At 41.2% G+C, this 14,084-nt stretch overlaps 1 protein-coding gene across 1 annotated transcript; it reads right to left on the bottom strand.

Annotated features, from left to right (window-relative positions):
* Nucleotides 1-1,345: 1,345 nt before the first annotated feature.
* On the bottom strand, nucleotides 1,346-13,745 carry FRRS1L (ferric chelate reductase 1 like). The gene is made up of 5 exons (XM_015854298.2): nucleotides 13,507-13,745; nucleotides 11,580-11,664; nucleotides 10,976-11,114; nucleotides 8,643-8,889; nucleotides 1,346-8,444 (listed from the first exon to the last, which is right to left on the bottom strand). The coding sequence occupies exons 1-5, from the start codon at nucleotides 13,709-13,711 to the stop codon at nucleotides 8,272-8,274; spliced, it is 849 nt and encodes a 282-aa protein (XP_015709784.1). The 5' UTR covers nucleotides 13,712-13,745; the 3' UTR covers nucleotides 1,346-8,271.
* Between the last annotated feature and the right edge of the window lie 339 nt (nucleotides 13,746-14,084).

Genomic DNA, 14,084 nt, shown 5'->3' with positions numbered 1-14,084 from the left:
TGCATCACTACCTGAGCCTCTTCACTTCCTAGAGAAGTGTGTCAAAAAGGAGATTCTAATGGTTTATTATACATCTATTGCATTAAAATTCAATTAGCAACTGAGATTTGGATGGGGGAGAAGGATTATTGAGAATAAAAAGTGTGAGGAAATGGCATTTACTGTCTTGTGTTACCACAACATGGACACTGAAAAGCAGGGATGTGAACAAACAAAGTGGTCTCTGAGATGACAGCTCAGGGAGGGTCTTCACGAGATACTACTGAAGGTCTGAAAACTTGATTCCGGAACAGATTTCAAGCAGATTGCTGCCAAAGCAGTGATTTCATTGAACACTGAAGTGCAATGCAGTTTTAGATTAGATGGCAACTTAGGTATAGATTATCCTGGCACTTTGTGCTTTAAGGACTTTTATGGCCATAGGTGCATAGTGTACCTCAGGGACCTATATTACCAGAAATTCTCTGTGTGCAGCCTTTGGATGTATTTTGCTATTAGTAATTCTTCAAGGGTGAAGAGAATGGAAAGAGAGTGCTTTTTGGCCATGTGTGCCTAAAAGTATGTATGTGGCAAACATTGACAGTCCTTGATGCTCTCCTATGTAGACAGTTATACGAAAGATTATCTCATAAATAAACTTGTAATTACTGTCTGCTGCATCATTAGTGACTGTGTGTGTTGAACTGAAGCTGGTTGCCCTTTGAAAAAATCCATAGTTCTCATTCGCTTGGCGTGCAGTCAACACAGCTGCAATTGCCAGGCAGTCTCAGATGTGGTACCAAAATGCTGCATACTGAGGTGGCTGGGAAGCAGAGGAGACAGACAACATGGGCCACAGCAAATTAATCACGATTCATCCCTGTAATAAATGCACAAAACTATGAAATCACTCAGCAACAAAGCCAGCAGGTGTCAGCCCCGACCTGCGCATGTGGAAAATAAATCTAAATTTGGCCATGCAGAAAAGCAGCGATGAAGATCAGACACCCAGGTCTGAAATATTGGTATCTTGATTATACTTGCATCAAATCCATTACAAACACGAGAGGTCACCACGGAAACTTCTACATTCTATTTAGTTACACTGAATGTCAGTTGGGTTGATTTGTTAAAATTACAGCTGATTTCTTCTACTTACGGTGATTCTGATAGTGGAAAAGAAAAGCAGAAGTAGTCTCCCATGTCTGTTATGTTGTTACCATGACCAGGCTCACTGATTGAAATGGAATTACTCAGGGTAATAAATTGAAACCCACGGCAGAGGAAGAAATTAATACAACACAAGGCGTAGACCTTTCTTCTTCCATTTCTTTTAACCTTTTATAAAAGCCAAACCACACACTTATTAGACTAAAAAAGCATTTATTATAACAGGTTTATAAATATTGTATGTCACCGTCAAATAGCTAACAAGGCTCACTTTAACACCGATGTTTAGTATAAAACAGATGTTACAAAGCAATCCTCTAGGGCATGCATTGATTGTAAAATAATCCCATAGGTCACTATCATTCCATTATGTATTCATCCACTGTTACTTTCTTCTTTCAGAAAGACTGGTGCATGAATATAAATAAGCTGAAATGTTCACTGTCTTCAAATGGATGCTAGGTATTGGCATACAGAACTGAGTCTAGTAAAAGAAAAAAGAACACCAAAAAAAACAGAACACCACTTAGCGCTGTACTTACAAAGTGCTTCTGTGTATTAGACCTAATTTTCATCTTGAGAATGCTGAATGAAATCAAAAAGGCACAGATGACATTTCAGCTTCAACCATTACAATCGATGTAACACAAATCCAAGTGGCGAGCGTTAATGTATTTATGACAGTCTACTTAACTGCTAGGAAGTTAAAGCAAACCAGATCTCAGAATATATCCATCAGAAATGCCAAGACATACCCAGCATCTGATGTCACCTAAACAATACGGTTTTTACCTCCTGTGTTTTAAGTATGACATTCATTGTTTCCAGTTATCCTGACAGTCTACATTGAAATATTTCCTTGATTCTTTAACATCTTTTTTTCATCTTGTTTGGGAAAAAAAAAAACCCAGGACAATAATAATGTGAGATTTTCTTCCACCAAAGAAGGCAACAAGAATGCCGCTTTGCAACACTGGAGGCCCGGGTTCGAATCCCCCCTGTGGCGCAAGTGGTAGCAGTGCCGCTCTGCTACACAGGAGGCTCGAATCCCGGGGGTTGGACTTGATGATCTCTAAGGTCCCTTCCAACCTGCACGAGACTGTGATACTGTGAAGAAGTTAACATACTGAAAGATCAAATATGATCCTGTAGAAGGCAACATCACCGTATTCATTTATATTCTTCTGTATCACCATCCAAAAATGTGAGCTGGGAGTAAAAGAACATGGAAGCTTTTCCACTTTGTTTTAGGTTTTTGTTCGGTTGGTTTTATTCCCAAAATACAGTCTAACCTTGTGTTTTTAAACCATCTTACATGATTTTTTCACAGCCCTTCAACACATTCAGTATGCCTAAATATTGACTCTGGGAAGAATATGTTTCATTAATCTGGTTGATCACTCTTGTGAAAAATCAGTGATGTTTTTGTTCCTTTGCATAGAATCTAGGCGAGTTTTCCCCCTGTTTAGTCTTCTACTATTGGCAACTTACAAAGTTGAACTGACTGATGTGAAGCTTAAGAGAGAGCTCTGAGACTAAATTAGGTATCACGCTGCAATCACTTTGCCGTGAGTAGGCAAAGAAGCTGTAAGTGATTTGCAGCTGCTTGGCATGTTTGAAAAATCTAGTTCCTTCCTTACAAATGTAAACATGAATTTGCATTAAGCAGCATTTAGAAACAACTCAGAAGATTACGGCTAACAGGTAATTCTGTAATGATTGGGTCTATATAAATAATAGCGCAGAAAAAGAAGGTTTATCTAGATCTTATTGCATCTGCAAAAAATAAGACACTCAGATATATGAACTGCACAGGATAGTTAGCAAGAATTAGGTGAAGAGCTGGCATGTGCTAAATAAATAAGTAAATGAACATACAGATTAATTTTTATACTCAGAAAATTGAGATTTTCTTTTAATTGCCAACAAGCTTCCAGTTAGACCCCTATCTGTGCTGGGCAGGCTGTGGAAGAATGATATTAAGCCCTAACACAATGCTACAGAAACCTTGATATGCTTCTTTGCATATCAAGTAAAATTTCCATGTGATTTACACACATCTTTGCCACATGTAAAGTCATGCAAAAATAGGAAGTAAGACAAAACCATGAGCCCTTCTTCATCTTCCAGCCTTACTTACAAACCATCCATTCATCTGTCCTGAAGTTTCCTTCTCCTAAAGCTGTTACTGACTACTTTGTGTTGGAGAAACCATGTGGAGAAGAGGTTTAAAAACAGCATATCTGTATGCATCGCACCAGTATGTCAAGGGGTCACAATGTTAATTTACTTTGCAGTAAAATCAGCAGGTTTGTATACGAGCTCAAGTTCTGCCTCTAGAGTGCAGTGCAGTGTCAACAGCCAATGTGCCCAGACGAAATCGAAGACCACAGGGTGTACGCTCTAAAAGGAGGATAATTTACCTCTTTTTAAATGTCTGATTCAGTAGAAGGACAGGAAAAGTAAGGGTAACAAAGACTGAAAAAGAAAGAATGCCTCTTCCTTTCCCCCGCAACTCACAACAGTACTTAGAAAGAAGTGGAGTATCATCCACAATACAGAGTTCTAACTGTGACCTGGCTGATCGTGAAGACAGCTGTCTTTCAGTCCTCCTTACCTAATAACACCCCTTTACAGCTGGGCTGAGACCTCTCAGGATCATCACACGTGGACAGAGGTACAGGACATAGGCTAGTGACAAAGACCACAATACTTTTCAGAGAAGACATTAACACAGTTTTAACACCGTTTCACAGTAGCTGTTGAGCACAAGGAGAGATTTTCTTCTGGTCCAGCCTCATGGCAACCCAGTCAAGCTTCAAAGCTACTACCCGGGCAGTTTGCTGTTGCATGCATTGCTCCAGTTACTCTCTAATCCTTGCGGTGAAGACTGGAAAAGTCAGTGCCAAAAAACTCTTTCAGAACTGTTAAGACATTTGGGGAGTTCTCTTCAATTAGGGTGGCTACAAGTACTTATTTTCCTGCTAGCCAAGCATTGCAACGTCCATTAATAAAGACACCCATTAATAAAGCCTCAGAGGGCTTTAAAAATATCTAATCAAAATATACTCTTCCAGAAACAGAATAATTCTCTTATAATGTTACAACTGTAGATGAAAGCATCACCTTGTACCCAATAACATTCTAAAATCAGCTAAGCTTTTATCTGAGGAAAAAATAGATAGCATCTACAAGTGTCTCAACTACACATAAAGTTATTTGATTCCACTGAAGAAAAACTTTATAGAAGTCTTTATTCTCTGATTATTTTTCTTTCTCCTATGCTATTCTTTATGTTATAATTTCTGGCCAAACTTGGTATTTATTATGGTTTACCTATCAGACAATACAGTCAAAACACAAGGTCCCTTTGTGATAGGCACCATCTCAAAGAAGCTGACTGCTCCTTCAAATAGCTTATGAACTTTAAGTATATGGGTCATAGATAAGGTGGACTGAGTGAGAAGGCGTTATGGTTAACATAACGAGCTATGGTCAGAGCTGAATATGGTTCTGCATGGAAAGAATATATTCAAGACTGCTAATTAATGCCTTATGGTCTTTATGGTCTTATCTTTCATATTAATAATATTTGTAATTAGCAACCAAAATCAAATTTCCAAAGGCCACCATGCTGTAAACGTGACCTTTCTAAAGCTTCTGCTTCTGTAAGATCTTACCCTGCAGCAAGTTATTCTCACTCTCAAAATAAAAGCGCTTTGGAAATGTGTTATTTAATAGCTGCTTACTGGTAGTCACCATAAAGAATCTACAAATGATCCCGTTTTCAATTAGTTTGCAGAGAGCTACTTTGTAGTAACCATACAGCAGGGATCAATCCTGCTTTTAAGCATTAGGAAAGTATTAGGAAAGAAAACATGAAAAACAAAACACTTTCCATGCTCACTCAAATATTAATAATTATTAGTTACTATATAAAGCTAAGCACCAATGAATTAAAGCCTTTTCATTTCTCTTACAGCCTTTTTGTTCTCGTATTTACTCTCAGCCACCTATATCCAAGTGCTCGTACCTTCCTTGTTTTCCTGAATCTGGAAAGCACACAATCCTGCTTTTCCTACAACTCTCAAGACAAAGTGCCACGATACAACAAACTTTCTACTCCAAAGAAAAAAACAACAAAAACCCCACCACTTATCCTACCTCCTGAATCTAATTTATCTTCATTGTGTGCCCCGGTGGCGCAGTGGTAGGAATGCTGCGTTGCAACACTGGAGGCCCGGGTTCGAATCCCCCCTGTGGCGCAAGTGGTAGAAGTGCCGCTCTGCTACACAGGGGCTCGAATCCCAGGGGTTGGACTCGATGATCTCTAAGGTCCCTTCCAACCCGCATGAGACTATGAGACTATGATGATACTATGATTTCCAGTTCTCCTTAAACACTCTACCAAACATTTAGGGAACACACAGCAGCTTTTCTGATACCTGAGAAGTAGCGTACAAAAAGTAATAACATAGCTCAGCCATAGATTTAAATGCCAAGTAATAGATTGTTTTGCTGCTTGTTGTGGACCTTTATTTCCTCCCAATTAATTAGAAATGCTTAATTAGTGCTAATTAGATATTTTGAAGCTCATGGATCGAGGTCATTTAGAAGCACTAATTAGGAGTGCTAATATTTCAAAAAGAGAAAAAGACAACAACAAAAACAAAAAAAGGAACTGTATTTCTACCCCAGTTTAAAGCACGGGTACATCTGTGGCCTGGAGCAGTTTATGCTTTGCACGGGGCATTCCCATAAGTGGCTGTGCTTCAGCTCTGACCTCACTATTGCTTTAGAGCTTGAACTTTCAAACTTTACAAAGCTCTAACTCCCTGCAGAGTGCTTTACAGTGCAAAGCAGCTCTACGTGTGTTGTATATTTACCTTGGTGTTATTATTGCCATATTTAACATATGTCTCTGCCTAGATCTAGCCAGGCTATCTTTAGTGCAGTGCTGTATTAAAGGAGCCCAAATGGGTTTCTAGCGTACTTCAATACGCTTCTGTTATTAGATTACCCTTTTAGTGGGCAAGTGGGGAAATGCTTGAATCTAAACCAGTAAATTACAAAGCCATAAACTAAAGTAACCCTGAGGCCACTTTGAGCAGCTGTGATTTCACAAAAGGGGCTTTAGTATCTCAGCTCCCAAAACAGCCTAGACTTCAACACTGGAGAGAAGGAATTGGTCCTAATAACTTCCTCACTTCACCTGGCTGCTTACTATAAAACTCATTATCTGAGACTTCAGCTCTCTGCTTCTGCTAACCTTAGACCTCAGTTTTACAATCACGAAGGTCCAAAACTGACCTTCCTTATCAGGTGGCTTCCACTACATAATTTCATCAGATTGTGAGTTGGTTATTCCACTTGTGGAAGGTAATTTACACAAAAGAAGCTACTATTTGCACCTTGAAAGTTCACTTCAATTTGCATTCTTCTCTTCCCTATTTTAGTCCAGCAATGTTAAGCAAACAAATCCTTAAAGACATCAAAGAAAATGTTGTATGTTACTGGGAAATCTTTTTCTATAAAGATAATAAAGGTAATAAAGGATTTGTGATGGAGTTGTGATTCCTTTTCAAGCCTATTTCACTATTCTTTACTTACAGAATTGCTTTCAAGAATGTAGAACCTAAAATAAAACTATTAACTTCATTCCATGAAGAACGATGCAAACCCAGCAAAGCTTGTTACTTTTTTTTTACAATCTATACAGGAATGAAAAAACAAAGAGCATCTATCACATGTTTTACCAGATCCTACATTACAGAGCCCTTAAGTGCATCATGTTAGAGAATTCTGGTGCAATAATGCAAGTTGGGAAACAAATGAACAACTGTACCTAAGCACATTCAACCGCTACACCTATACATGTCACACGAATTACATAAATTCTCCACACAAATTCAGTGTTTTCAGAACATTCCATGGCTCAAATGTATTTTGACACTTTACAGTTTTATAATATTTAGCATTCATCTTCGTATCATTTATTGGTGATAAAAAATGGAAGTGCATTCCCTTTTTAGCCCATCTTTTCCACTGTAACTATGTTTCAGCAGCAATTTCGTGAAATAAAAGGTGCTGATCTTTTTATTAATTCTTATCTCAATTATATCTCCGTTCCTTTGTAAGCGAACATCTGCTGCTCATATTCACCTTTAACATGAACAGGATATACAAGAATACAACACAGTAAAACAGATTTCTTGGTACTGCTCCACAACTATTTAAAAACATATTTACACATCAGCAACATAACTGCTTTTAAATAGAAAGAAAAATCATACTTCATTGATTGGGAGGATGTTCTATGGCTTGTTAGAAACTTCAGTGTTCTCTGTGGCTTACACTTGCTTTTCCTATGCATGGAGAATTCAAATGATTGCATTCTCCTTTCCCTTTGTTTGCATAATGCAATATCTCACTCAAAAAACAAGCAGGCGTTTCTTTCAAGAAGGCTGTTGAAACGCTACTGTTGTAAAGACATTGATCATTTCTTTCCATTAAAAAAAAAATCCTGTTCTTGCTTTATTATTCAAGGATTGTTTTGGAAAGTACCAGAGCAAATAAACTTTGATAAATATTCATTTTAAGAAAACATCCAACTGTCCATTCAGGAAGGGTAGCTTTTATACTGCAGTGTAAGCATCCTGATCCTAAGTTCAGAAACCACACTTGGACTTTGCACCAGAAGTACCAAACGGTTTTATAATGTTTTCCCAAATTTGCTTTCTGGGAGCAATTTGGAAGGCATTTTTTTGCTATTTGATAAGATGTGCATCGCTAAATTTTCCTAACCACACATACAGGCACCCCTCCCAAACACACATACACACGCACGCACACACACTGATTTTACAAAAGTCTTTGTTAAGCAAGTAGTCACAACACTGAACATCGTCTCCTATTTGTTCACTGGTTATTCTTAAATGATTTGTCACCACTCAGCCACTCAAAAGATGGTGATTTCATTCTTCTGAGAAGCTATGTTCAAAAGCAGCTAGATGACGATGGCGGTGTGATATAAATTCCAATAGAAATACGCATCATCCATCCATCATATATCCATCCATCCTGAGAAGCTTTCACTGGCAAATTCTTGTTACTTTCCAGAGGTCAGGGGGTTCCCATCAATAAATAGAAGGTCAGTGCAACAATGAGGAGCAAGCAGAATGGAGAAGAAAAGGTCTGATAGGCAGCTGATGGCATGAAAATATCTTCATACTTGTAAATACTGACCACACGCTCTGAGACAGGTGGTGAGTCTATATCGTGACGAGTTATAGAACCTTTAATAGGCAAGGGCAGAAAGAAATAACATCAGCTGCATTTGACTTCTAAAGATTTATCAAACAAATAGGTAGAAAGACTTAATTTTCATACATAGAGGAGCATGCAGCGTTACAATGTCAGTGAGTAATAATGTCATTGAACAATTTTTATCAACCTTGATACCTAAGTTGTCAGTACCACAGATATCAACTTACCCTGAATTGCTGGACCCCAGGCAAACAGATAGTACCAACTCAAGTGCAGGTCTACGATAGTTTCCTCTCGGGGAACGTATACAGGACGTTTGAATCGACATGTTACACGATTGTTTTCAAAAACCCCCTCTTCATCTCTAGCGGGATTTCTCTGGATTTCCTTAGCCCACTGACCAACATTGTAAAAGTGCTGTATTCGGACTCTTCCATTATCATCATGAACACAAGCCATGACATCATCTCCTCCCTACACGGCAAAAACATTTTTGCAAAAGGAAAACAAGTGTCATAAAGCATTTCCTCATTTATTTATACAATTTCAACTATTAAAAAACAACCAAGACTTGGGTCTCTAATTCCCTTTTTCTAAGTTACAAATACACACATATTCTTTTCCCTAGGAATATTTCTTTATGCAGATTGAACAGCATGGACTAAATACTATCATTTACTTACTCTTACCATCTCTGCGTTCTTGTTTGGATCTTTCTAAGATCCAAAACAACCTAACATACACAACACAGTTATAAGGCATGATATCACCCTGACATCACACAATGGACCAGCAGAAGGCTGTTTTCTTTCATAATGTGTGAACTTCTGGGATCTCGCTTCAGTAAAATTGGAAGTCTTGATTCCTTGATGCTTGCAAAATCTACTGTATTGCAGTAGAATTGCAATATAACTTAATAAGTTAGAGAAGATTAATCTACTAAATCTGTATAACTATTATCATAAACTACAGACTGTCTTTTCTAATCTCACGTTCACTTACGATAATATAACTTCTCATTTATCTTAAGAGAAAATGAGAAATGATCAGCCAACAGTAACAATACAGAATATTGTAGAATACCAGAAAACATTAATCAACTTACGCCTCTTCCTATAGTACAAACTACCAATCAAAGAAACAAGGAATAGAAAGAAGTGTGAGGCAATTGTTTGTTTAAGTCGCTCACAGAAACATTAAAATAGTTGTTAGAATAGTTTATTCAAGGTAACTGTTAAAGTTGCAGAGCATTGCATCACTCAGGTATTAATTTTAGGAGCACTGTCTTGCTGTCATGAACCATTAAAACACTGCAAGTTTGATGCGTGGCATTTTGCTGAATGCCACTGCTGCAGGTATCACTACTATGTTAGACATGGGCCCTACTCTTCCAACACAAATCTTTCTGATAGGTCACACTGATTCCGCAAGCAGTGCTTGCTAGCGTGACCATCCATCAGTCTGCTGTTATGGGGAAAGGATTCAAAAAGGGCACGGTGTATCTCTCTGGGACTATGTCCATGAAAGCCTGGTAAAGATGTGTCAAAAGTGAGGGAATAAGGGGAAAAAAACAGTTTAAACACATTTCAAGAGTTTCTGTACCCAGTATTATTGCAGGCTACCTTTCCAACTTCGGTCTAGAGCCCATCATTGCTACTATAATGTTAAAACTATAATGAAAACTATAATGTTATCTGAGACAAAGAAATAGGTCACAGGAGTTAAAAAAAATCTGACAACCCAAAAACACTTTTTTTCCCTTGAAGTTTTTTTCTATCCAGGCCACAATGTTTTCATCAGGGCCTCCATGGTACAGCCCCTTTCTCACAGCAGAGCTCTTTTGATGCAAAGTCATTTTACCATTAAAGTATCCCAGATACCAAAACACCCTCAAGTTATGACAAGGGATGAGGTCAGCAGGGGAACGAAAGAGGAAGGTTTCTCTGATGCGACAAATTTATAATGAAAATCTTTCCACTTTCATTCTTATTACTGGAAACTGTGATTTCATGTGCTGTTTGGTCCACCTGGGCTGAAAGGTAACATTTGCTTTAAGGCATAGCTATCTATCTATCGTACCGTGCCAACCTTCCAGCCACCAAGCACAAGCACAACTCTACCTGCTCAGGAAAGCCCATAGGCTACAGCACACATCCTCGTGGCTGAGAAACAAGAGAATTTTCACAGTTTAAAGTGAAAGCCATATTTGTATCTCTGAAAGACAGATGATTTACTGAAGCATAAAGCAACATGATACTTTTGTCCTGAAGTGCCTTTTGTCCAAGTAATGTCAACGTGAGAAGCTCAACAGGATATTATAATAAAAAGACAAAAAGTTAGTAATATTCAGACACTCAAAGATAAACCAAAACACTGTTTAGCAGAGAAGGGAAAAGCAGTTTTGAGGAGACAGAAGACCCAGTGGCTATCGGATACTTTGCTTTCAACAAGTCAGTTTTTACATATATGCTCTGCTTTTGACAGAGAAAATATAAAGTATTAATATTGCAGCATGCTAAAGTGTTCACACTATCAACACGAAGAACTTTAAGAACCTTACCATTTTCTTGTCTGAGGAAAATCCCACTGCCACCCAGCCGTCGGTATCGGCACTCAACTCAAATTCAACATCAGCTCCTATTCTGCGGTAACTGAGGAAGTAGTCACAAGTCTCTGCGTTACAGCCAGGTTTGCCATACCTAAGTGGAAATTGAAAAACACACAAACTTTGCCTTTCAACTTCTTACTACAGAGGTTATGCTTCTGCAAGAAAAACTAAGAGAATGTGAAACGTAAATGATGCTCTATTAAAGTACTACTAATTGCTTGCAAATATCACTTTTTAAAAATAAGAACATAGAATATTTAAACATAATGACAAGCAATTACATACGCACAGCATTACTGTGTTGAAATGCTGAGTCCCTGTTTTGTAAGGAACTGCTTTAGGAAAATGCAAGGATCATAAGTTAATCTTGCCCACAACTATGATGCCCTTAAATAATCTAATTTACTTGAATAAAACAGTCCTGCACTACAGAATAGGTTCTCAGATAATAAAAACATATTCAAATGAATATGGAACATCAATGAAACTCTTAAGTACGTGCAATCAATCAGCATTTGCAGATGTAAAGGTACCTGTGTTTTTATCTCAGACTGACCTGAAGCATCCCTTTGTTCTTCCACAATCATCCACTCTGATTTTTGCAAATGGATCCACAGGAGGTGCAGTGGGGAAAGGGTAGCCTGCAGAATGAGAACAAAGCATAACCAAACAGATACAAGGAGAAAAAAAGCAGTAATGCAGAAGATAAGGAGTTCCAATAGTGTTTACTTTGACTGGTGATAAGTGAGTTGCTACCTTGCCACAGACACAGTCCCTCTATCAGTGGGTCCAGGATTGAGATACTAAAATAATACAGAGAAATGAAAAAAACCCATTTCCTCAGGTTTGCAACATTCTTCAGGTGCACAACAACAATGGAACACAACTTTGCTACAATAAGGGCAGGAAGCCTTCCACTGACTATGTAAGCTCTGGCAGCACCAACATGAAGCAGGCTATTCAGCTAAGGCTTGAGGATCTCCACTCAGCTGGCTCTCTGTGCAAGTCTGGATCCCTTGGAATCCAAGGCAGAGAATTCTGACTCCTCAGCTTTAGGAATGAATACTGAATGGATACTTTCTCCTTTAAGAGGTACAGTAAACATGCACTGAGTCGGAAGGGAAGAGCATCAAAACAGGCAATGCCTGCAGCAATGACCTGTAATCACTTGTCAGGTAAGGCACAGAGGAGACAGATAAGGAAGGATCTATGACTCCAGGCAATAGCTTATCTGCTGTTCTGTAATACAGTGAAGACATGGCATGAACATCTGCAAGCAGACCTTTCCTCTCTTAGAATCACTGAATCATTAAGGTTGGAAAAGACTACTAGGATTATCTAGTCCAACTGTCTGTCAGTCCATCCCCACCATGCCCACTAACCATGTCTATCAGTGCCACATCTACGTATTTCTTTAATACTTCCAGGGATGTTGACTCCACCACCTCACTGGGCAGCCTGTTGCAATGCCTCACCACTTCTTCTGAGAAGAAATCTTTCCGAATACCCAACCTGAACCATCCCTGGTGCAACTTGAGGCCAACACTTTTCATCTTATTACAGAGATTTGTTTTACAAATAGCCACCTTCGGTTCTAGTTCATCTAACGTGCAAGTGGGAAAGTTCTGTGTTCATTCCATCATGCCAGCAATGTACAACATAGGTTTTACTGTGAAACATCTACTCTGCAGATTGATTTGGGCTTGCAGAGGTTCAGTTTTTATTCTATAAACATTGGTATTTTAATGTGATTTTAGTCAGCCAGCTTAAAAACAAAGCACTATGTTGCATAGCCAGAAAAAGCTCTGAAAGTTGCAGGCTGCAGCATCTCCGAACAAACAGGAACACGTGCCCTGAATGCCCTGTGAGCCCTGATTCACTTTCTAGGCTTCTGATGGTGCCAAAGGAGAGGAAATATGCCATAACCCGCAAATTACAGCTTCCATTAGCCACACCATGGGCTAGGTAAAGCAGTCAGCTGGTTTAAGCATACAAAGCCAGCAACGTTTCACAGCAGTTCAGAGTGGAGCATCAGTACCAGACTGACTGCAGCACATCCCACCTTCTCTCCGTTTCATTTTTTCCCACTCTATCCAACATCTGTTTCGAAAAAAAGCAAAACGCGGCTGTATTTCTTGCCACTCACACCATCTCACGGCACTTCAACAACACGATAAACCCCTCCATCACTCTCCCGTGCCGACAGAGCACCGCACTCCGGGCACCGGCCGCCGCCTCCCGCCGCCCTCAGCCGGGCCCTGAGCTCGTGCTCCGTCTCCCCTCGCTTCCTTCGGGCCCTCAGCCCCGATGCGGGCAGCCCCCCGAGCCCGGCGCGGCACCCGGCGGCCCGCACGGCGTTGGCTGCGGGCAGAAGATGGCGGCGGGCGCTGGCCTTCGTCCTGAACGCCGCCGCCGCCCGCTCGCCACGGCCCCGCGCTGTCCCCGCCGCCCGCCCGCCCGCCCGCCCTCCCTCCCTTCCGCACCCTCCTCGGAGAGGTAGCGCAGGTCGTAGAACTCGCTGGCGAAGGTGCCGTACGAGGAGTCGTGGTGCGGCATCGCCGCCTCCTCGCCCTGCTCCCCGCCGCCCGCCTCCCGCCGCCCGCCGCCCTCCTCCGCCGGGCTGGCGGCGGAGCCGGCCAGGAGCAGCAGCAGCAGCAGCCGCCGAGCGCCGGAGCTCCGCACCGCCATGGCGGCGGCGGCGGCGGCGGGGTGGGGAGGCGGCGGAGCCGAGAGCGCCTGGCGCCCGCCCGCCCCGGGCTGCTGCGCCGCCGGCAGAGCGGGGGCGGCGGGGAAGGAGCGGAGAGGAGAGACCGCCCCGGGGCCGGCGGGGGAGCGGGGAGGGAACGTGGGACGGGGGCGTGGGAGGGGAGCGTGGGACGGCCCCACGTGGCGGCACCCCAAAAGCTGTCGGGACCGTCCCGCCCGCCTGCTGCAGGCTGAGCTGTACGCCGGGGTTGTGTGGGGTTGGAGGAGTACTGAGACGGGACCGCGTTACTTTCATGGCAGGTAAAGCAGCCACTCGCTGCCAGCCGCTCTTTTGTGCTCGCATGCTGTGCGGGTG

Source organism: Coturnix japonica, chromosome 2 (assembly GCF_001577835.2).
Source record: "Coturnix japonica isolate 7356 chromosome 2, Coturnix japonica 2.1, whole genome shotgun sequence".
Taxonomy (NCBI): Eukaryota; Metazoa; Chordata; class Aves; order Galliformes; family Phasianidae; genus Coturnix; species Coturnix japonica.
Note: the sequence above shows the minus strand (reverse complement) of the source record. Positions and strands in the feature narration are given on the sequence as shown.